The 25283-nt window shown below is 35.8% G+C and overlaps 2 protein-coding genes across 2 annotated transcripts in view; both read right to left on the bottom strand.

Annotated features, from left to right (window-relative positions):
* LOC126965718 (uncharacterized) overlaps positions 1-10959 on the bottom strand; it is a 56789-nt gene extending 45830 nt beyond the window's left edge. Inside the window, exon 1 of the mRNA XM_050809469.1 lies at positions 10234-10959. Within this exon, the coding sequence (XP_050665426.1) occupies positions 10234-10333 (100 nt within the window). The 5' untranslated portion in view covers positions 10334-10959. The remainder of the gene's footprint in view (positions 1-10233) is intronic.
* Positions 10960-13809: 2850 nt separating this feature from the next.
* On the bottom strand, positions 13810-19829 carry LOC126965749 (NEDD8-conjugating enzyme Ubc12). Its single transcript, XM_050809508.1, has 4 exons — positions 19634-19829; positions 19361-19494; positions 17914-18081; positions 13810-14023 (listed from the first exon to the last, which is right to left on the bottom strand). The coding sequence occupies exons 1-4, from the start codon at positions 19740-19742 to the stop codon at positions 13883-13885; spliced, it is 552 nt and encodes a 183-aa protein (XP_050665465.1). The 5' UTR covers positions 19743-19829; the 3' UTR covers positions 13810-13882.
* Positions 19830-25283: the final 5454 nt, after the last annotated feature.

Here is a 25283-nt window from a genome sequence, read left to right as displayed (position 1 = left end):
TGCGACTTAACATCTTATCTCAAGGTGACGAGCACCTTTGCTGCTCAGAAAATTCAATGTTTTTCAAGAATCCTGAATGGCACTGCGTTGTAATTGGCAAGGCGTATCAACTGAAAGTCCAGCTCGTCCCGCCCTTATTTTCATAAAAAAAAAAATGGTATACAACCGTGAAAAACAAGGTGATGAAACAATATATTGTAAAAAAAGGCAAAAAAAAAAACATAACAACCAATAAACCGCACAACTATATCATGGATACATAACTGTCTTATTAATAAACGCAATGTAAAGTAATGTATTATTATTATTAATCTCATTATATATTAACGATATAGGATCAACCTTCAGAAATTCAATGTTTTTGCAATATGCCGATGACACAAAAATTTTTCGTATTATTGAAACCATAGATGTCTAAAAATTACAGTTGGATATCGAGTCGTTGTCGAATTATTGTACAAAAAACCAACTATTTATCAATATAGATAAATGCTCCGTTATCTCATACATTCGCAACAATAGAAGAAAAATTACATTCGACTATAGGTTAGATGATTATAATTTAAAACGCGTAGATACGGTAAGAGACTTAAGACGGATCAAAACTCACTTTTAATCATCATATTGATACAATTGTGCAGAGAGCTTTCCGTAACTTAGGTTTTATAAACAGAATCTGTAAACCATTTAAAAAACCTCGAACACTATTAATACTTTATTTTTCGTTTGTAAGATCAGTTCTGGAGTTTGGTTGTAGTGTATGCAATCCTAACTATAAGTTCCATGAAAATAGAATAGAAAAAGTGCAAAAGAAAATTATAAACACTTTAAACTATCACTCCAATAATACGACTCCTTCTTATGCAGACTCACTTGAAAAATACAATATTCTAAGCTTAGTTAATCGTCGTAAATTCATCGATATTATATTTATCTATAAAATTCTAAATAATGAGATTGACTGTCCTTATCTACTTTCAAAAGTATCATTTACATTACGCGCCAAACTTCCCATCCGCTCCTGTCGTAAATTAAATATTTTTGTTCCACCACGCTACACAAAAAAATAAACTTTGAATAGCTTTATACCACGAGCACTTAATTCCTACAATAAAGATTTTTCTGATATGGATGTTTTTGGGTTATCTTATAAAGAACTAGCTGACCCGGCAAACGTTGTTATGCCATATAAAGTACAATTCACGCGATAGTTTTATAAGTAATAAAATATTGCCTATATTATAGCCTGTACATCATTTTGTTATATTGTCAATAGTTTTAGCAGCGCACGCAAAAAATAGGTTTTCGATTTTACACCTTGTGTTACAAAATAGCAATTTTATTACGGATCCCTAATTTTGAAAAAAAAAACATAGCCTATAGCCTTCCTCGATAAATGGACTACCCAACACTGAAAGAATCATTCAAATTCATTGTGACCAGTAGTACCAGAGATTAGCGCGTTCAAACAAACAAACAAACAAACAAACAAACAAACACTGCAGCTTTATAATATTAGTATAGATTTAGAAAGAAATTAATTCTCAAACTTATGTAATCTTGTTACGAATAGAGAATAAAATATTTAAAGTTATTGTATTGTACACGTTTGTTGTAAATGTTAACTCTTCGGCCTAAATAAAATTGGCGTATTAACAGTGTTGTCAACGATATTGTAAACATTTTGCATTTTCTTTGTTTATCATCAGTTATAACTTTATACCAAGTTTATTTGTAAGGCTGTTTATGTTTAGCACTAGGTATTTAATTTAACATTGTAATTTTCGGCACTATAAGTCTTCTCTTTAGTAATTATATAACATTAAAATTGTAATTTTGTGTTACCAAAATAAAATAAAATATATAAGTACCTAAAGCTACCATGTTTAAAAATTACTTCTCCCTATCTTGTAATTCTGTAGTGGCATAAAAATACCAGAGAAATTATATGCAAAATGTGTAGTTTTTTTTCAGTGGTACAGTCATTTTGCTAATGATTGGTTTATTCGTACGTAGAACTTATCCTGCGTTCATTTACAAGGTTGCTTGAACTTCGGAAAACTTAAGAATAATAATTACCATTGCATTAAAAGTGTTTTCAGAGATATAGCCAATATTTATGCCGAGTTTATTTATAGGATCGAAACGTTTTAAATTTGGAATAACTTTACTTTGCATTTATTAAAAACACAGTAAGGGATTCGTCCTAGAAACAGTGCATAGAGAGTCGAACGAACACGGTTAGTTTAACACTAAAATTATTTTGACATTATAAAGTTATTAATAATTATTAGTTCCGAGCATGCATGAGCCACAACCACTATCAACGCCAAAATGACGAACATGAAATGGAATCAGTTTACTAGTAAAACATGTGAGTAATACAGTAAATGTGTCTTTCATGAGTCAGGACTCGGAACGCGTTATATGTCCCATATCATGCATTTAAACGATTCTTTTCCTGAACACATTACAAAGAGTTACTTATTTGCCGAACGGCCACAGTGAGTGTGTGATGAAAACATTTTGACGTGAGACACAGCCACTGTGAGCGCTAAAATGGCGCATAAAAAATGGAATTATTTTACTAGTAAAACGTGTAATACACATCAGTGAATGTGTTTTCATGTGCCAGGATTCAGAACGCGTTATATGTCTTATATCATCCATTTTAACGATTCCTTCCTGAACACACTACAAAGAGTTACTTATATGCCGAACGACCACTGTTAGTGTGTAATGAAAACATTTTGACGTGCGTTACAACCACTATGAGCACTAAAATGGCGCATACAAAATGGAATTAGTTTACTAGTAAAACATATAAAGTGAATGTCTTTTCATGCGTCACAGTCACGTTCCTATACCACCCATTCAATTTAATTTTATTTGTCATTGTGATACATATATACGTATAAATATATATTTAAGCTACACCTAATCAAAATTTAATCATTTATTTTTATATTTTTCTTTTATTTTTTATCAGGCTTCTACGACTCCTGTACAAATATGTAACCGCTTTAAAAAAAGGTCCAAATAGCTCTCGGCGTTGCGTTTTTTTTGGAAATATTATTAATCGTTTTAATTAAGGTATTAATAATCAAGGTATTAATTCGTTTTAAATTTTATGACATTTGGTATAATAAGTCGAAATGTATTATCAAGGAAAGAAACATCTATATAACATCACAATAACACAACGTGAAGTATGATAATATTATATCGTTATTTGTAGCTAAAATATTAATGATAACAGTTTTGCAAGGCTATCGTTGTGTAAAGGAAATTTTATCATTTAATCTGGTAGGAACTATTTTTTAAGCAAAATTAGAAATATACAATCTTTATTACCTGCCTGTTGTGAAATTCCATGTTATGCTTTGATAATATTATCAATAATTTGACAGTACTACAGTCTATTTGATTTTGTTTTGTCGACTGTGTTCGTAAAAGTTAGAACTTTCGTAAATAAATATATTGAAAATGACAAATTCAGACGTATTAAATGAAATTTGATATTCAACAAATAAATTTATTGAATTAGGCGTTACTTTGCGGAAATCCATAATTATACAAAGATATACGAGACTCAAAGAGACTGTGTCACGTGCCAGATTTTGGCGAGACAACACGTCCTGAGGATGCCTCGTGTAGAGGCGAAACACGTGTCGAATTGTTTTAAAAACAAATATTGGCGGAATTAACACTACAGAAAACTTACATTTGTATATATTCAACAAGTAGTTGAAACCAATAAGCTAGCATATTAACACACCGGACGAGACTAAAGAGCATCTTTAACGGAGATACAGCAAGATAGAAAAGGAAAGCGAATCTGTTACTGTAACCCACAGTCATCCATGCTTGGTATTAGATATAGTGATTTTTTTTATGGAAAAGGACGACAAACGAGCGAACGGATCACCTGGTGTTCAGTGATCACCGCCGCCCATATTCTTATGCAACAACAGAGGAATCACATGAACGTTGCCGGTGTACGCGCTTTTTTTAAGGTACCCATGTCGTATCTTCCCGAAAACATTCCACAGTTCGCACAAGGAAGCTCATTCCACAGCTTTGTAGTAAGTGGAAGAAAGCTCCTTGAAAACCGCACTGTGGAGGACCGCCATCATCAAGATGGTAGGGATGATATCCTAATTTGTGGCGTGTCGTGCGAAAGTGGAATCAGGTGAAACAGCTCTTCGAAACACTCCCCGTGATAAATGCGATAGAAGACACACAATGAAGCGACGTCTCTTCGCAACGCCAAGTTATCCAGCCGTTCACAGATTATTGGGTCCCCGACAATTCGAGCTGCTCTGCGTTACACGCGGTCAAATGGATCGAGCTGATACTGGGGTGCGCCAGACCAGAGATGACAGCAATACTATATGTGGAAGGACCTGAGCTTTGTAAAGCGCTAGTATGTTTTGAACTTAAGAGATCATTTATTCGCCTAGATAGACTGTGACAACTATGAAAACGTCGAAAAAAATTTAGGTTGACAGTTAATCTGTTAAAGTTAAAAAACTTTTTATGTTCAATTGTGTTAATTTTGTTATATTTCCAAAGTCGTAAGCTCATGACTCAAATATTCAACTACCGCATAAAACTATACATAAATTAAAACTAAACTATAAAAAAAGCAATTATGTAGTTTTATGAAACCACGATGCAAGTGAAACTTTTTTTCACAAAATAACATAGGTATTAATATTAGCATAGAAAAAAAACAAAATTTATATACGATGCTTTACATTTTCTTAAAATAAAAAATAAAAACTTTATCAAGTGTGTGGTTGTATTTCGAACCTACTCTTCCACCCGAACAGCCCGACCGTCATGCGACATGCAACACACAGACGAAAAAGTTTCAGACGATGTAATAAATTTGAAATGCGAAATTATGGGTACCTGATGGTATACGAAAACACCCGTCCATCTCATTATCATAAACTGGACTTTCTGCGACTCGTCGTCTCCCTTTGGTTAAATATTTCAATGTCAAGTCGTCGTCATAGAAACAACGCAAGCCACATTTTTAAGTATATTAAATATGTAACGGTTTCATTTGGGTCGATAAGCCATCTCAATTTGTCAACAGCTGATATGTATTTCACGAACTGTGACTCGCAAATTAGGTATTATAATATAATACTATTAGAGTCGTGATTCGTGACTTCTGGTGACACATATTTATAGTGAACGGAGTAACGGATAGTAACGGGAATTCTGTTACGTGTATTTAGAATACACCAAAGCGAAATCGTGTTATTTGCGACACTTTTTAAAAAATAAACTTTAACGCATTACATAATTAAGTATTATTTAAATATAAGTACATAATTGAATTTTTTACTGTTTCAGTAGATTTGACTTTCTCCTCTTTTGTGCGTTGGTATATCTAACAGTAAGTATAATGTTAGTTTATGTTAATTTATTACCTTACGCAAAGTTATAAATAAAATCTCCTCCACCTTTAGGTTACCTGGACGAGATCGCTCATTAGCGATAAGGTCGCGAAATCCGACCAGAAATGTACATTACTGCTTCACAGCAGAATAAGCGCTCCTGTGATACCATCCAAGCCGCAATCCTATACAAAAAACCTTCCTACTGGCCTTATAACCAGCCCCCCAGTCTTCAAAATCTTCTAAGCCAATCAGTGACTGTCTCTCGAGTAGTACAAAATAGTTAATATGCAACCTTCAGTCATTGGCTGGATGTTACAGACGTATAAAAATGCAAAGGTTACGTACTTGTATACAAGCTACCAACAACCTTTCCTTATAACAGACTTAAGAAATCCATGACGTCACACATCCATAGAAGTTCCAAGAACATTCCGAGTTACGATAAATGTGATGTAAAATAATAATCTTAAAGATTTTTCGTCAAGATTGCGATAAAAGAGACATATAGGTACTTGAAGGTGGAAAGAATATGATTATTTATATTTCCGAATATCTTCGAAACGGTATCTGCTTCCAAACATAGCTACAATTTATGTGGTGATGTTTTTTAGCTTTTTTAACATACATATTTTATTTTTAAGATAAACTTGTTTCGCCTACTACTCGGTTAAGTCGAGTTAGTAGGTCTTTTTTTGAGCGATATATGTTCTTTTACAACATGGTCTCAGAAAATGTACAAAACAAATATGTTACGAAATTCAAAAGAATTGTTAAAAAACGTTTGTATGGTAATGTGATTTTCATAATCATAGCACAGGCTGGAAATGTACGATTTTACATAAATTACATCATTGTTTCTTGCGAGCAGTAAGTTCAGCTGATAGTAATTGATACAACCTGCCCATTACAATGCAATGCCGCTCAGGATTCTTGAAAATACTTACAATTGTTAAGTCTCATTTGCCCAGTAATTCCACTAGGTACGGCGCCCTTCAAACCGAAACTCAATAATGCTTACACATTACTACTTCACGGCAGAAAAAGGTGGTACACATAATCTAGCCGGCATCCTGTGCAAAGGAGCCTCCAACATCTTCTCAGGTCTGAGGCATACTTTTTCGAATGGGTGTTAGTTTTTGACGTTTAATATGTGATTTTAAATCCTGTTTTGAATAAAAAAATACTTGAATTTGGATTTAAATAAAACAGTTGCGGATATGTTAATTTCTTCGAGACTGTTAATATGTAAAAATTATCTTAATTGTAAGTACTTAAAAAAATTGTTGGTCACAGTATGTTTTAAGGTTAAGATTAACGTTAAGTATAGGCAAGGTAAAGGCTACAGAAGGCCAACAAAGTATAATCTATATGAGGTGCTATATACCTCATGCATATATAAGCTTTTACTGTATTCAAATAAAATTTGAAAAACAAAATTTTTATGAACGATGCGGGACTCGAAACCACGACCTCCGGCGTTCCGTGCCGGTGCTCTAACCAACTGAGCCAACCGTTCGAGTAACGCATCGTTATAAAATCTTGTATGCTTTGTTCAACTCTCTGGTTGTGGCTTCATCTACAGTACTTAGTATTGGGAACGGCCGTAAGTGGCATACGGCGTGGCATTCAATAGTTTTGCCTCCCCAAGATTGATAAGCGGCCGTGTAAATTGTGTGTATGAGTGCGTGCGTCGATTCGGGCGCTCCCGTATGAAGTTACTATTCGTTTACTGTATTGTGACAAACTACCGTCGCGGGCGAGACAATCAGTGCGATAGAGAACCGCGATTCCGACTAAAAGTCGTGAGTAAAAACTCAAAAATCAGGTTAACGTTCTCCGCAATTTTCTCTTCTAAAAATTAACAATCAAGATACTATATATATTATTTATGTAACTTAAGTAACTAAACTATTAAAATGTTTGCATATTAAAATCGATCAGCACCGCAGTTATGTTATCATTATCTCCAATAAGCATAAGAATATAAGCTCAATTATTCTTATCATTTATATTTAAAACACTATTTTAATTACTGCTCTTTGTAACGGTTATTTTATCGCGGTTTCACTAATCAAATTGACGTAGATTGCGTAATACAATAATTGTCACAGATAATAATTAGGAGTATAGTTATTTTTTATTATTATGACAATAAGGGACGAGATGAGCAGGACGTTTGACTGATGGTAATTGATACGCCCTGCCCATTACAATGCAGTGCCGCTCAGGATTATTGAAAAACCCAAAATTTCTGAGGGGCGCTACAATTGCGCTCGTCGCCTTGAGACATAAGATGTTAAGTCTCATTTGCCCAGTAGTATGTCAGTTTTTATCTTCGAAAATTATTTTTATTTATTTTTGTATCTAATGACGTACACGGCACAAGCCATATTATAAACTAGCTGCAGCCCGCAACGTCGTCCGATTGGCCGCTTTATGTAGCCTAGATGCCTGTGAAAACGTCGAAAAAAATTGAGGTTGACAGTTAACGGCTATTTTGAGTGATGCACGCACACTCACACAATGCGACATACAAACCGTGAGTGGAAGACGTAGCTTATCGCCCACACTAAAGTAATAAACCTGGCCTGTTTTCATCGGTTGTCTAGAAGCTAGCAGATGCTTTGCTAGCAGCAAGTGGCTCTATCTAGATTGTAGACGTATAAATTACCAAAAGCCTACATGTTGTCCTGACCTCTGGTTAATATTCAAGCAATTTGAATTTAATCTATTTAATAGATCAGGCGTTTTGCCCGGACATATATACTTATATGCAGACAAAAATTCTATAAATTCAATTAAAAGCATAGTAAAACTATGTTTACGACCGTGTTGAGTTCTACGCAAAGTTAAAAGATACTTTGAAAATAATACACATATAAACTGTTCTTTCTCTCAGCACACTTCTATGATACAGCGTATATTCCTTGTCATTGTGGACAGTCTCTTTAATAGTATTTCCCTGTGAACTTTAATCTCCTATTTCATACCCATAGTAGGTCAAAGTTACAAAAATGCTCGAACAAATGTTTATAAATTATTTCTTATCAACTGGCTAAATACAAAATCTCAGGGGGATGACGAATGTATATACAAACTGCCATCCCCTATTTCAACCCCTCCATTTATTTATTTTGCAATAAAAGGTAACCTACGTCCTTTTTCAAGCTGTAGTCTATCTCTGTACTAAATTTTATTAAAATTAGTTCGGTGGTTTAGGCGTGAAAGCGTATCAAACATTCATTCACATTTATAATATTAGAAGAGAAGTAAGAAGTAGAATAAGGTTATAAGAAAACTTCTAATGAAGTAATAATAAATATTTATCAAATTCGCACAGTGATTATTAACATCCCGAAAAAGTTGATAGAAACTTATTTATTACTAGCTGACCCGGCGAACGTTGTTTTGCCGCATAAATTATTTTTAGAGTTAGACCGTTTCTTGGATACTGCAACATTACTTTATTTTTCTAAAATAAACGTAGCCTAAGTTACTCCTTATAACATCAGCTACCTGCCAATAAAAGTCCCTTCTAAATCGGTTCAGCCATTTCGGAGATTAGCCAGAACAAACAGACAGACGGACAGACAAAAATTATAAAAAATGTTATTTTGGTGTATGTTACGTATATATATTCATATACATGTAGTAAAAACGGTTATTTCAATATTACAAACAGACACTCCAATTTTATTTATATGTATATAGATGTATTTACTTTAGTGCGAGAGTAGTGTTGAATACGTTATACGTATAATTTATAAAGGGAGGGCTTGGAGCTACAAAGGGATTCGGTTATTGCCCTTTCTATACATATTAATCTTTTTAGATTGTATTATTATTGGTTCACATGTAAGAACGTATTTATCATATGATGTTTTTGCGAGGGAAAGGATTACGATTTTGAGAAATTTAATTCTCTTTATCAGTGTTACTCACTTATCAATTTGATGGAACGATTTAAAATCAAAAGCTTAAGTTTTTTATTTATTGTTGTTTTAATATAAATGTATTATGTAAATTGATAAAATATGTAAAGTTATGTGCATATAGATAGATATCTAAAAATTTATATGGTTTTCTGTTAGAAATAACGTTGGGTAATTTTATACAATAAGTATATTCTATGTTAATTTTAACTAATATGTACATTATTGTTTCTTGTTTTTTATAAACTTACATCGATTATTATCAGTGGCATGTTGGAAATAGATCCTAATCCATTATTTAGTACATACCTACCTAGAGCGAAACAATTCAATGAGTTATATTTATTATTATGTAATAATAAATAATTGTCTTATTGGTTTCAGTCAGGCCTAATTTAGTTCTTTTCCTTAATTACCAACGGCCTTGGAAACAAGTCCTTTAGCCACTCAACCACAGAAAGTAATGAAAATAACGATCACAAAAATAATTGCAAATACTGCCAGATGCTTTTCATCAATGTTAATTTTCGTCTAAGATAAACAAAAGACAGTTGCATTCAAACGGAATACTCAGTTGAACGGAAATGAGCCATACATTAGTGCAGTGAACCCGTCTGTTTTGAATTGGAGCTGCGTTTAAATATCTTGAACAAATCTTCGGCGCACAGCTGTCACACACGCATTTCAGTTCGACCACCTATAATAATTATTGGAGAAGCGCGCAGGTATACTACCGGTCCTTTGTTGCTAAGAGCTTTTTAATAAAGACGGCTCGACCGTTAGAAGTTTTAGAATGATTGCAAGATAGTAAGATACTGCTACCTGAGCTTATTTGTAGTTGGAAGTAGAATATTTACATTGTTGTCTTGAGTATAAATGCTTACCTATATGCGCCAGGTCAATTATGGGTATCTCGCAGCGCGCCAGCAGGGTTTCCTCTTGAGGAGCCGCCATAGTCGAACCTCTTCGCTGATCCGAACTCATTGAACAGTCGATCACACCTCCCTCGTCTTATCACACGAATGCACAGTAATTAGCAATTAGCGATCGTGACACGGTACGATAAAGAGAATAGGATACGAACAGATAAGCACTAAGAAACACCGTATGGGTATATACGTTAAAGTTTATTGAAATTGTGAATGGTCTTTTGATTACCCCTGGTGTAAAAGCGTTCAGAACTCATTTGCATAACCTTGTAATTCCTACTCGAGGCGTTCTGCGATCTGACGTAGCAGCAGTAAGCTATTCTGACTTGACACATTAAAAATTGCTTTTCGTGGCCTGCTTGCAGTAAATGTGTTAGGAACGTTGATCCCGCGTGTACGAACCGACGGCGTCGTGCGCCCCTCGCCTCTCAGACGTGTAGTTTCGAATGTCTTCTTGTCTAATAAAGTGGCTCACCGTTCGATGAGCGTTACCCTGCGTCGGTTAGCTCTCACTTGTATATCATCGCGCAGACTTTCGCAACCGAGTGGCGTGACGAAATTGTGCCTTGAACACTTTTGTGATAACTGGTAATACACCGTGACAACGTTAGCACTGCGCGACGGGCGGAACTATACTAAACTCTGAAGTGAGCAACGCGACACGCGACGGATGCCAACTGCCAACTGGCATATTTTGGCAACTGCCAACAGCCAATTGGTACCTAACTGGTTACTGTCTGACGGATGACGGCCGGGGATCGTAAACTTCACAAATCACCACTCAGCGCTGACGCCTGACGGCAGCTATCTGACTAGAAGTAGAAAGTAGTAGTGACTCATACATTGCTCACTTCGCGTATAATAAATTGTATATTAGATTTTTATTAGAGAGCATTATGTTCTACAAATAATTATAATGGATATATCCCCTTATTCATAATGGTCCGCTAAGTTAAAACAGCCGCTAAGGAGTGTTTTTTCTCATTCTGACTTAGGTCAATAGAAGAATACAGAGTGAGAATTAGCAATGCTTTAAGTTAGCAGACTATTATGAATTAGGGGGATAGTATTTCCCAAGCTTTCCATTATTTTCTTGAGGCTTGGGTATTATGACGATCTTACTCTCGAAATGTATATAGAGGCTGGTAATAGGAATATTCATTCTATGCTTAGATCATTTATACGTCTAGATAGACTGTGACAGCTGTGAAAACGTCGAAAAAAATTGAGGTTGACAGTTAAGCTCTATTTTGAGCAATGCATGCACACTAACAAAAAGTGACATACTAATCAGGAGTGTAAGACAAGCTATGCCTTACACTCCTGATTAGTATTAGTAGTCACAAACACTAAAGTAATAAACCTGGCCTGTTTTCATCGGTTGTCTAGCACAGTAGACGTGTAAAATATCTAAGAATCTATGAGTTAATTTTTTGCGGGACAACGGTCACTTATATTATATATAATAATAAGTTAGTATACATACATTACATTGCTTAGTTCGCTTGTAACGCTACGGATATTGAGGAACATTTGCAGCAACGGTTTGCAATACGAATAAATTATTAATAAAATGATCGCAATACCTTATTTTATAAAAAAAAACAGCAGTTAGGTTAAGTTTGGTTAAAAGTAGACAGACAGATGAATTTTTTATTATTTTGTATTTTAATTATTGCAGGTTGTTGAAAGCGTTTCTGCAGTTATAGGTATATATCTACCTACTGAAATACACCATATTAAGTCGTTGTTTCCGCCTTCCGATAAATACGAATTTAAATTCTAGTGAAATTCTACACTTGGGACATAGAAAGGTAAATTTTCACCAAATGTCGTGAAAAAAAAAATTAGTTTTTTAGTTTTGGATTAAATAAAAATAAAAACCAAAAAGTTGTTTTTTATTAATTATTCACATAAATTTTGAGTTTATGTGAAAAGATTGTAAACACAAAAAGATCTTTTATTACCTACAACTTTGCCATTTTATTTAGTTCCATAGGACTTCCAGTTTTGCCGTAAGTCGAGATAACCCGTTTTTTACCTTAAAACACTCCCCCCCCCCCCCCCCGTTTCTACTTCCCGACTTCAGATCGCCCGTAATTCATTTTTGTTATATTCTCTTCCGTTTCCAAAGGGTTTCATCCTACTATTATATTTTTTCACTTTTTATCATTTTCAAAGACTTCAGCACTGGTATCATTAAATGTAACAGTAATTATTATATGTACAACAACAAAAGCATTAACAATACTTGAGTTGTTATAAGCTAGTACGCTTAGGTAACTTTAGCAGCTTTAGTAAGCTTATTTAAGAAAAAATCTTTTATTGCTTTCCTACAAATATTATTTCTTGCTTGTTAGTTCATTCATTAAAGTCCGATTACGGGTACTAAAACATAAGAAATTATTCATAATTTTGTTAGATTTTTGTATGCCATTTATTCAAATAATAATTTTAATTATTGTTATCCACTGAAATGTTAAGTTTAGGTGCATGTCTAATTTTTTTATTACGCGTGTTGACTTTCCTCCTTATTCATAATGGTCCGCTAACTTAAAACAGCCGCTAAGGAGTGTTTTTTCTCATTCTGAATTAGGTCAATAGAAGAAGACAGAGTGAGAATTAGCAATGCTTTAAGTTAGCAGACTATTATGAATAAGGGGGTTAATGTTTAGTTCAGCCTTTATGACGTTATTGCACAGAAAAGTTCTACTTTTAATTTAACTTTCTTCGCAGTAACATCATAAATATATATAAATATAATATGGAATATAAACAATATTTTGATCATCAATTTATAATAGAATAATTTATACATTTCGTTTTAGCAGAACTACTACTTTTAAATCCAAAGATAATTTTAACACTACGTTCATTTAAATCGATCCCCTGAAAAAACGTCATTTGTTACACATATTATGACGTTATTGCACCCGGTGTGCGATATTCTAAAAAAATAAAAGTTAAAATAATTTTCAATTAGATTCTTATTGTGTTACTAACGCCATCTATAGGATAGCTTAAAATACTTTTATAGTCATTTTAACGCCATCTGTATTAATTAAGGAAACTATTTATTTGGCAGCGGTAGATGTCACAAAATTACTGTAAGTTATAACGACGTTACGGTAGATGATTCAAATATCTGGATACCATAAAAATATTCGGCCAAGTATCGTTAATTTGCTTCTAAGAATTGAAGAGTTCCGGTACTTTGTCATGGATTTAATAATTCGAACCTAACCGAACTATCACCACACTATCTTTGAAGTATATCCTTTCCAATAAAAAAAGAATCATCGAAATCGGTTGGCGCGATATTGAGTTATTCGTCCATCTACTTATAGCAAACTTAAGACTTTTATGTTTTTCTCATGGATGCCATAGTCAGATCGGGATCAAATTATGGGGATACCTTTACCACACAAACGTTTTTTAACTTTTTAACTTATTTCTACTATACAAACCTTGACACCCAACCCATGAAAAACACCGCCATCTACATTTTGTAAGCGAAATAAATAAATCAAATTCAGTACAAAATGAATGTGAGAGATTTATTTAATTGTGTATTTGATAATTATATTACAGCCGAGTTATTATGTCACTTGAGACACCGTTCGAAGTATGAGGATCCGACGTAGCCGCCGCGCATTGCTCTTTGTACGTGCTGTTCGAAAAGTCTTCGGTTGCTTTGGAGCTCATCAGCAGCTTCCTTGTTTAATGGATCTTCCGGATTTGGTTCCTGATGAAAAAATATTAAGTATTAACTTGTCTCTTGAAGTTAAGAACACTTGTGAATCGATGTGAAAACAAAGACCCATATTCTAGCACCTCTAAAAGAACTTCGACTCAAAATCAAATGTGGTCACTTTAAGGATCATTTAAAGCAATCTTCCAAATCGTTAGACTTTGAAAAAAATTGACGAATCCATATTCATACTCCTCATATCCTCCGCCACTTAAGGCTCAGTCATGGTGGGGTCATAGAATCGTAAAAAAATAATTATTTTACGTATTAACAATAGTAACTATAAAATTAATTATGACAATTATTATGTATTAATTGAATAAACATAAAACAGAGATACAACAGCGAAAAACAGCTGACTGTAACTTTCTCGGGTGAATTCGGGACCGCCGCGGCCGGGTACAATCGAGCGTTGTATCCCAGAGCGTGACGAATCAGCCTTACCTACTAAATAATGTGTGTGGGGTGAGCCAAATTCTTTTGGTTCTAATTCTTTTCGTTTTCACCTCAAATAATATTACATACGAGGGCTGCACTAAAAGTATCGGGAATGGAGTATTTCCACTGTTCCTGTCATATTAAAATCTTTTTAATTGAAAACTCCTTGGTTTTAAAATTCGAATACCATTTATTTATTTAAAAAAAAATACTCGGTCTTGTCACAAGGTCTTTTGAAACTTGTTTAGTCGTTGAGGAAATGGAATTGACTCGAGAAAATTCTAGAGCGATGATTTATTATGACTTTCGAAGTGGTTTAACACAAAAACAGTGTGTTGACCGGATGATTTCTGCATTTGGTGATGAAGCCCCATCCAAAACCACAATTTATCGCTGGTTTGCTGAATTTCAACGTAGACGTATCAAGCTCAGTGATGATATCCGTCAAGGTCGTCCAAAAACTGCAGTCACCAAAGAAAACGTTGATGCTGTGCGTAAGCTGATCGAGCAAGATCGACATGTGACATACCGCGAAATTCAGGCAACTTTAGACATTGGCATGAGTCAAATACAAATAATCTTGCATGAACAATTAGGTGTAAAAAAGTTGTATTCCCGATGGATACCGCATTTGCTCTGTGAAGAGCGAAAAGCGGCTTGCGTTACTTGGTGCGTCAGAACTCTCGAAAGATTCCACGCAGGATCCTCAAATCTCTGGTACTACTGGTCCGATTTGAATGATTCTTTCAGTGTTGGGTAGTCCATTTATCGAGGAAGGCTATAGGCAATGTTTTTTTTTTCAAAATTAGGGATCCGTAATAAAATTGCTATTTTGTAACACAAGGTGTAAAATCGAAAACCTATTTTTGCGTGCGCTGCAAAAACTATTGACAATAGAACAAAATGATGTACAGGCTATAATATAGGCAATATTTTATTACTTATAAAACTATCGCGTGAATTATACTTTATATGGCAAAACAACGTTTGCCGGGTCAGCTAGTGTTGTATGCAACATTATATCAGGTGACGAATCCTAGATATACGTGTACGAACCCGAAACAAAAAACCAGTCACGAGTTTGGGTGTTCGAAAATGAGTTAAAGCCAACAAAAATTGTTCGTTCACGGAGTGTTGCAAAAAAAATGGTCGCCACGTTTGTCTCCAAAACCGGCCATGTTGCGACTATTCCTCTTGAGTGACAAAGAACGGTTAATGCAGAATGGTATGCTAGCATTTGTTTGCCACAGGTCGTTTCTAGACTCCGTAAAGAGAACTGCAACCGCCGCATCATCCTCCATCACGACAATGCGAGTTCTCACACCGCGCACAGAACAGAAGACTTTTTAGAGCAAGAAAACATAGAATTATTAGACCATCCGCCGTACAGCCCCGACCTAAGCCCTAATGATTTCTATACTTTCCCTAAAATAAAGAATAAATTGCGTGGTCAGAGATTTTCATCACCTGAAGAAGCTGTGGACGCCTACAAATCGGCCATTTTGGAGACCCCAACTTCCGAATGGAATGGTTGTTTCAATGATTGGTTCCATCGTATGGAAAATTGTATCAAATTTCGCGGAGAATACTTCGAAAAGAAATAAATACATTTTTAAATAGTAATATTGTGTCACTTCCTTGATTCCCGAAAGTTTCAGTGCCGCCCTCGTATACCATATGTCCTGGTAAATTTTGTCTATAAGACAATGAAAATTGAGACTGACTGATCACAACTAATTAAACCAGTATATTGCAACCAGGAGCAAAAATAACTGTATAATTATATTACCCGGTATCTCTGGATCTGACGTGGATGACGTCACATCGTCGCTTTGTTACTATAAAATAATATATATTTATGCTAATATAATTTTATAATATAATTTATAATAATATAATATATATATGTATATATATATATGCTTCATAAATAAACAACGATTTATTTTTTCAGTATTATAGATGCTGATTATTATAATAATTATATAGAATATCAATGAAAGAATCTGGGTTAAGTAAAAAAAGTATTTATTTTCTGGAAGTACTATTATAGCGACAGAGAACAACGGAACTATTAACAACAGGAAAACTCAAAAAGTAACAATGAAATATTCAAAAACAAAGCAGCGATAGCATGAAAATATCACGAAATACCGAAAGGTAATGTAACTGGAAACCATACTGACACAATAGGACGAGCGCGAGGATTTGAAGGGGGTTACGGGAGGGAGACAAATAATTGACCACAAGTTTTCTAGCACCAGAATTATTTAGAGGAATCAATATACTAACAGTACAGTTTTTGACTGTCTTATGTATGTTTACAAATAACAAGTGTGCACACTTCTCTAAGCATTCATACATTTGACATTTCAACATAAATAAGTCAGTATCATAATAAGTAAGTTGAAGTCTGACAACTTCGTGCACGACCATCCCTCGCGGTGACAGACGGACGTCGCGCAGACGGGGTACTAAAGATTTCAGCAGATAGCGAAATATATGGTATTGGGGGGAAGCGCAACGTGTGAGTACTGTAACTCGCTACCCGCTAACATATTAAGTACAAAAGGCATAAGAGGCATTTATTTTCTCAAAATTTATGTCATTTCTAATAAACTAGACACTACTACCACTTCGGAAACAATTGGCGCTCTGAGAGTGAAGAAGCGGCGCTGGAAACTCTCCCAGCATTCACTCTTTTTAATAAATATATACAATATTGTACTTTCATTGCTATTGCTATAAAATAATCATAATCTAGTCCCAGGCTGTCCAATCACTTAGATATACAGCTGTGGAGTAATAGGATTTACGATAGAGGCATTTTTTTATAAAACATATTAATTTATTTATAGATAATACCTGAACAATTGCTGGGACTTTATTATAAAAATGTATACATTTACCCTTAAAGCTATTATGTATCTTATGAAGCCTACTAGAATTAGTTACAAGCAATCCCTTATTTCTAGTGTTATAATAATGAAAATCTCTATTAAGAGCAAAAACGTGATGATGACAATGAAGAGTCATAATATTTATTTCTTAAAATTTTTCTTTGATAGACTGTCTATAACCAAGCTGATATAGCACGAGCAAACACTGTGTCAATGTCAGCAGAATGACCCCACAGTAAAATACAGTATGTCATGATGGTGTGAAAATAACTAAAGTACACCAATCTAGCTGTCACAACATTACTGTACTCTCTAATCTTTCTTTTCTATCAACATCCCCACTCTCTGCCACCGTCTGTCACCCCAAGGGACATTTGCACAGGAAGTTGTCCCACTACAGTATCTGACACCCTGTTCTGGGGATGCAAATGATTCATGGAGTTGGCTGTCTTAACCAAAATAACTTTGTTTATGTCTAAGTTTGTATCACTAATACCTACTCATATATGCCAACTTCAAATAACACTTAATACCATAAATACTTACCAAGAATAAATATTGCAATCCATATACTATAGAATTCACAGTCAGCACAGGTTTCCAGTCTTCTCTGAGTATATTTAAGCAGACATTTCCCTCTAGATCTATGTTGGGATGATACACTGCTGTTTCACATTTCACTTTAGGCGGTTCATGTGGATAGTTTGGTCCTACCTGTGAAACTTTCGTACATTATAGATAATAAATGATAAATTATTTTGTTTAACTTAGCATTTAAATTTAAAAGGCATTTCAATACATTCATCTTATGAGCCAAATATTAAAAGAAAAAATATTCATATTGTACCAGAACAGATAAACAGGTACAGCTCATAAATCTACTGAAAGGTTAGTCAAGTTGGTGTCAAGTAGATATTGTCATAAGTACCGACAAGCTTGATGATGAGTTGTAACATGAGTGGCAACATATAGTTCAATCATGAATGTGGCGTTACTTTTACCAACAATAATGACTAGAATAATAGCCACCCTCTCCAAATAATAGTAATAGTATAGTGGTACAAATATTTTTCTAGGCTATCAATCAGTTTAATTAAATCAAATCTAAAATTTCTATCAATCAATTATAGGCAGGCAAAATACTTGTACACCTTTCCTTTTTTTTTAGTTAAACCGAGGAGACGAGCAAGACATTCACCAGATGGTTAGATACCTGATTCACTCCCACTCTGAATTCTTGAAAAACTCAAAATCTGAGTGATGTTTGTAACCTTAAGACATAACATAATGTTAAGTCTCATGATCCCAATTCACTTGATAGAAAAAGCCGCCTGCATAAAACCTATCTACCCGAAATCCTGTGCTAAGAAGCCTACCGCTGAAACAATACCTTAAAAAGCTGACAAGGTACTGAAACTAAACTGCTATACCTACTCTGATACAAGAGAGCATGAGTGGTTCTAATCACTTACTGAACTGTAATTATTTTGTGACACTGCATTTTTGCAATTTTTAAGCCACTAAATGATGACAGATATAATATAAAAATACAAGATATCAGAAATTTATCAAAAATGAATGGTTATCAATATTTAAGACTAATATAAGTATATATTACATACATTACATAATATATAATACAACTATTTCACACATAATTTAGAATGCGGTATTCACCTTAAAAGAATGCATTTAGTAATAAGACCCTTGTAAATTAGCATAATAATTATAAATGTATTATTGTAATTACCACTAGTGAATCTAAATAAATATATAACAATGATCAAATTTTATTATTTTTGAAAATGGTACCACTTTTACTTATAGTAAATAGATCATAGGTTCCTGTTGAAATTGATTTTGACCCTTTAAGGTGGTTGGCTTTCAATTGTATTATATTATTTTAGGAATTTGCATGTGCCTAACTAAACTTTTATTAAAGTTTTGTATTTAGGTCTTTTCGAATGATTGGCTATACATATTCTTAACTTACCTTAAAGCTAAATACAAATCTTCCTCCTCTGTAAAAACCTTCATCAGGGCATATAATTAATTTAAAATTAAGCAGATCATCTGGGTCTGGAAACTCTGTGCTACACGTCTTCGGTAAGTTTAATTCATTTAAATCTGAAATATAAAAAACTTGACAATATTAACACGAACAGTAGAAAATAATGAGTTAACCGCAATAAAATAATGAGTTTAATGCAAAATTGCACCAATATTATTATAGGAACGCTAATATCAACAAAAAAATACATTTAACCTTTTGTGATACGTAATTGTGCGGCTGATGCTTTTTTTTGTGATCCGCCCGCTCGGGCTGATCCTTCCTCATCCTTTTTTTGCTGTTTTAAAGAAAACAGTTTAATCATGGTCCTAAATTAGATTTATAAATTACAAACTGATTTCAACAAAATTTATTTTGATAGTTGATGCTAAGTACATTCTTAAGATTTGTCATTTGTCAGTTATCATTTAGTGAATGTCAATGTCTTTTTTTTCTGAATTTGATGATCTGGTAACTAAGACTCCTCAGTTCGGTTTGTTTTAGTTTTTCTGTTTAGCTTTCGTTTCAAATGTGTAATAACAAAAGTATTTCCTGTTATAAATAATAATTAAGAGAATAATATATTATAGTTAATAAATAAATTAATAGTATATAAATTATGGGTATGAATAAGGATATCAAATTATTATACAATTATTAAATTATTGACTCAAAAAAAAGAGTAGTAGATATTCTTCCAGGATATGCGAGGAGGTCATTTAACAGATAAACTCGAAAACCACTGAGTGATTTAAATACAGTTTTCACCAAAACATGGAGTGGTGCATGTAGGTTTATATGAGTTAAAATGAAGATACTTTTCCATATCGGAAAAAAATCAAACCGGCTGAGAGCATTCATCAAATTACTGGCTTATCTCTTTCATATATAAAAAAAAACCTGGTGCGGTTGTTTCTTATTACAGGTCTGCAGAAATGTCCACGATGGTAAATGTTTACTTTTAGGAATAAATTACTAAACCTACTGTAATTAAAAAAAATAATCAGGTACAACGTCACTTAACACATAATGTGCTAAGTAGAAAGCTATTTAGACGGATTCACTATTTATTCTTATTATATTAAGTTTTTAAGTACCTCAAGTATTTCATGCGAATTATTATAACTGATTATTATGATGATGCCTCTAACACCATACACTTCAAATAAATATCGTCGGAGTCATCGCAAAATTAAAACGAGTGTACAACTTAATAAGTGCAAGCGGTCTCTGATTCACTATAATCCCCCACACATTTTGACTGTGAAAGTACCTAGTCTCCGCGTGCCCCTTTTTAGATACCTAGCAATAGTTTTGACAGGAGTAGTCTTAGGTGTTGTCTTTTTGAATTAAACATGTCACATACTCAACAGATACTTAAGGAAATATATAGTCTTCTTTTTTATTTCTAATCACATGTATATATTTTCTTTCTTAAATCTATTTTATTTATTATATTTATTATTTAATATGTATTAAAAACTATGTGTTATGGTATTTATCTAATAAATATTATATATTTATAAATGTAAAATGCATTGACGGACTATAAACAACTAGACTCACAATCGCCTAATAAGAGGTCGTCAAAAATATCCGACCTGCGTTGTATATATGTATGTCGTAACACGGAACGCCAGCGCCATCTGTCGGCGTTCGATGGAGTCAACGTTCCCCCCGGCCGAGAGGAGCGCACTTCACTTCTTGTATCGCGGCCGGCCAGAGCGGTTGAACTTGAACCATCGCGCGTTCCATATATCCTATAGTTGTGTTTATGTAAATTGATACTATATTATAATTTGATTGTGTGAATAAGTTTGTTTCGTTGCACTGACATTACCCATCGACGCCCACTGCTAGAAGTCTAGGACTATGGACCCTGATAGTGACGGTGACCCTCTTCCGCCGTTATCAGAAGTGGCATCAATGTTGGTGCAAAATGAGAAACATAACGAAGCGAGTATTTGGCGTGCCATGTTCGAACAACAAAACCAAAACATGCGAGCGCTGATCGAAGCCCTGCAAGCGCCGAAACCTGTATACTGTGACAATCTACCCACATTTGACCCTGACAAGCAAGATACGGATGCAAGATCATGGTGCGCAACAGCTGAATTGTGTTTATCCGAAAATCCACCAAGTGGCGGTCAACTCGGTGAAGCATCCACATGGCTGTCTCAAATTGCATACGAAGGAATGACGTGGACCGAATTCAAGGTACTTTTCGCCGCCAGATTTATTTCGACGGAAACATTGGCAGGTTCCCTCATTAAATAAAATGAAAAAAAAAAACAAGTGAAAAAGAATCGCTACCAGCATATGCAAGTCGATTAATAGCCTCTTTGACGAATCGTTGGAAGGATGTTAACAAAGAAGAAATCGCGGTAGCTACTGTACTGGCTCATATATCGCAATTTGACCCGATACTTCAACGTTTGGCGTTTACTGCTAACATTGTTTCGCGAGAAAAATTACAACAAGAATTAAACGCATTCTCGCAATTGAAACGCAAGATAAATACCAGCGGTGACTCATCGAATGCATCGATTGTAAACGAATGAAGCTGACCACTCTGAAGTGCTACAATTGTGGAAAAACCGGCCATCAGCGAGCAAAATGTAGAAACAAGACGATCGACATAAAAGGACGAAGTATAACATCATAGACGTCAAGCCCAGTGTGCGCGGGCCGATCGACGGCGGCGCCGGCGCGTAGATGTCTGAGTCGTGTAACCACCGTCGGGCACGTTACACGTAAAGGTGCACTGATTTGCTTTACTTATGATTCGGGAGCTGAATGCTCGTTAGTCAAATAAAGTTTTGCAGCCAAATTTATTGGCAAGCGTTTTACTATAGTTGTTGCTAAGACTGGTATTGGTCAAGCGCGAGTGTTCAGTACAGAACAGATTTTGTCTTGTGTAGAAATTAACGATCACCATCTTAAAGTTTTGTTGCACGTTTTGTCCGATTATTCCCTAAAGAGTGACGTCATGATAGGGCGCGAGATTTTAAATCAGGGTTTTGCTAGGTTTTGCTTTTAGAAGTGGGAGAGTCACGCTGCCGTCTTATGACGTCAGCACAATCGGTCCAGACTCGTCCGGGTCAATTACCACACTCGCACAGAATACCGGCGTGAAGTAGTGGCCTAGTGCCGCTATGTTTCGCATAGGTTAGTGTCAAGGACTGGAGGCCATTCCTTCCCCCCTCCCCCCAACAAAATATGAGAGCGGTCTTGAAAAAGAAATTACCCCAGGAGGGTACCGGCTCTACCAGAGCCGGAGAATCCCTCCCCGAGCACTCTCGCTCGGGCTGCCCTTCGTATTCTGGGGAGGGCACAGAACCGCGCATGACCGAGGACGAACGAGGCAGTAACATCACGGCACCCCGCTCCACGCTCAACGTGGACTTTTGCAATATCAGGGGAATTCACTCCAATTTAAACGCCGTCCACCACCACCTTGAGACGGCGCAGCCGGCCTTGTGTTTCCTTACGGAGACGCAGATATCTCGACCTAGCAATACGTCATATTTTACGTACCCCGGGTACAATATTGAGCACAATTTTTTGCCTCATGCCGAGGTATGTGTGCACGTTAGGGAGGATATCTGCTGTCGCCGTGTCGGCAATTTTGAGGGTAGGGACCTGTCTACTCTCTGGCTGTGCGTAGATTTAGAGGACCGCGTCCGCATCTATGCGTGTGTCTACAGGTCCCACAGTGGTAACGCAGAAACCGATCATCTCATGGGCTGCGTTCACTGCGTTCAGCGGCAATTGACGACGTGCTTGCACAGATTCCCTCCGCTGAAATCTTAGATTTCAACGGGCACAATGCCGAATGGCTTGTATCACGCACCACAGACTACGCAGGGTGATCTGTGCATAATTTTGCATTGGCGTATGGTCTGTTCCAATTGGTTGAATCGCCAACGCGGCTCCCGGATGTGGATAGCCACATGCCGTCCTTATTAGATCTTCTGCTGACTACTCATCCCGATGGTTATCAGGTCTTTGTCTACGCCCCCCTCGGAACGTCCGACCATTGCCTGGTCAGGACTGTAGTGCCTATCCGACGTCAACGTCGCAGACCACCAGCGACCCGCCGCGTTTGTCACTACAAGTCAACAGATTGGGATAGGATGCGTTCCTTTTTTGCATCCTACCCTTGGGGCAAGGTTTGTTTCCCTTCTGATGATCCTAGTGCCTGCGCCGTTGCAGTAGCCGATGTGATACTACAGGGCATGGGTATTTTTATACCAAGCTCTGTAGTACCGATCGGTGGCAGATCACAGCCCTGGTTCGATGCGTCAGTAAAAGCAGCATCTGACTGCAAAAAACAGGCGCATCGAACTTGGGTTACGGCGCTGGGCGCAAAGGATCCGAACTGCAAAGTTCTTAAGAGGAAATATAAATTTTAAGCGGCAAATCGCCCGTGCGAAATCGAAGCACGTCGTCAAAATCGGCGTGCAGCTTTCCAGTTACCCGACTGGAACTCCCAAGTTCTGGTCGTTGTCGAAAGCTGCTCTTGGTAACTTCAACCAGCCATCCCTGCCGCCGTTGCACATGAGAAATGACACCCTGGCACATACGGCAAAAGAGTGAGACTCTTTTTTCCTCCAACTCAACTCTAGACGACAACGGAAAAACACCGCCGACCATCCCGCGGTGTCAGAGCTCTATGCCTGAAGTACAGTTTTGACAGAAAACTGTTAGGCGAGCTCTGTTTTCGTTGGACGTCAGGAAGTCGAGCGGGCCGGATGGCATTTTTCCAATCGTGCTTAGAACGTGTGCCCCTGAGTTGACGCCGGTGCTAACGCGTTTATTCCGGCACTCTTATTCCAAAGGCGTAGTCCCTGACTCATGGAAGTCAGCCCTTGTCCATCCGATCCACAAAAAAGGAGACAGTTCGGATCCGGCAAACTACAGGCCTATTGCTATTACCTCCCTGCTCTCCAAAATCACGGAGAGCATAATCAGCTGCTAGCTCTTGGTATATCTAGAAGGTCACCAGTTGGTCAACGACCGACAGTACGGCTTTCGCCATGGTCGGTCGGCAGGAGATCTTCTGGTATACCTAACACAGATGGGCGGCGGCTATTGAAAGCAAGGGGGAAGGCCTGGCAGTTAGTCTGGATGTAGCGAAGGCCTTTTATTTTATTTATTTTATTATATTTGGAAAACTGACAGTGTTACAATAGCTTAATTACTATACATTAGTGTGGACATTTAACATCATTTAAAAGTTTTCGCATATTGATTCTAATAACACATAACATTATACTGATACAACCTTTTTTTTTTTAGTATTATATAAATTATGTTGAGGATTAAGTACATAGGTTTGTTTATGGTACGGTACATTTATTATGTTCAAAGAGAATTTAAACACTACGTTCGATTATGATTATATTAACAGTTAGGGAAACACATTAAACCAGTTTTTAGTCATATTTAATCTGATAGAATTTGTGGATGAATTAAACAGGTCAAACTCAGGAAAGCCTCTAAGGTTATTTACGTAGTGAGATGCTCTTGAGAAGAATGAGTTTTGCTTATAACTTGTAGCGCAATTGGGTATATGTAAATATTTAGGATGTCTTGCGGAGATTCTGGAAATATTTAAATTTATGTTCGGGAGAAGATGTGGAGCGTCAATGTGACATTGTGCTATTTTTGTTAAGAAAAGAATATCAGCTATTTTGCGTCTCTCATGGAGTGGTAATATATGATATCTCCTGCATTTTGACTCATAATCATTGTCGTATGTATTGCATTTATATTCAATCTATTTAACAAATCTGCGTTGGATTGATTCTTATCTGTTAATATATATATCATACTGAGGGTTCCAAATTTGTGTACAATACTC

This window comes from Leptidea sinapis, chromosome 8 (genome assembly GCF_905404315.1).
Source record: "Leptidea sinapis chromosome 8, ilLepSina1.1, whole genome shotgun sequence".
NCBI lineage: Eukaryota > Metazoa > Arthropoda > Insecta > Lepidoptera > Pieridae > Leptidea > Leptidea sinapis.
The sequence above is the reverse complement of the archived record's forward strand: the minus strand, read 5'-3'. Positions and strand labels throughout refer to the sequence as shown.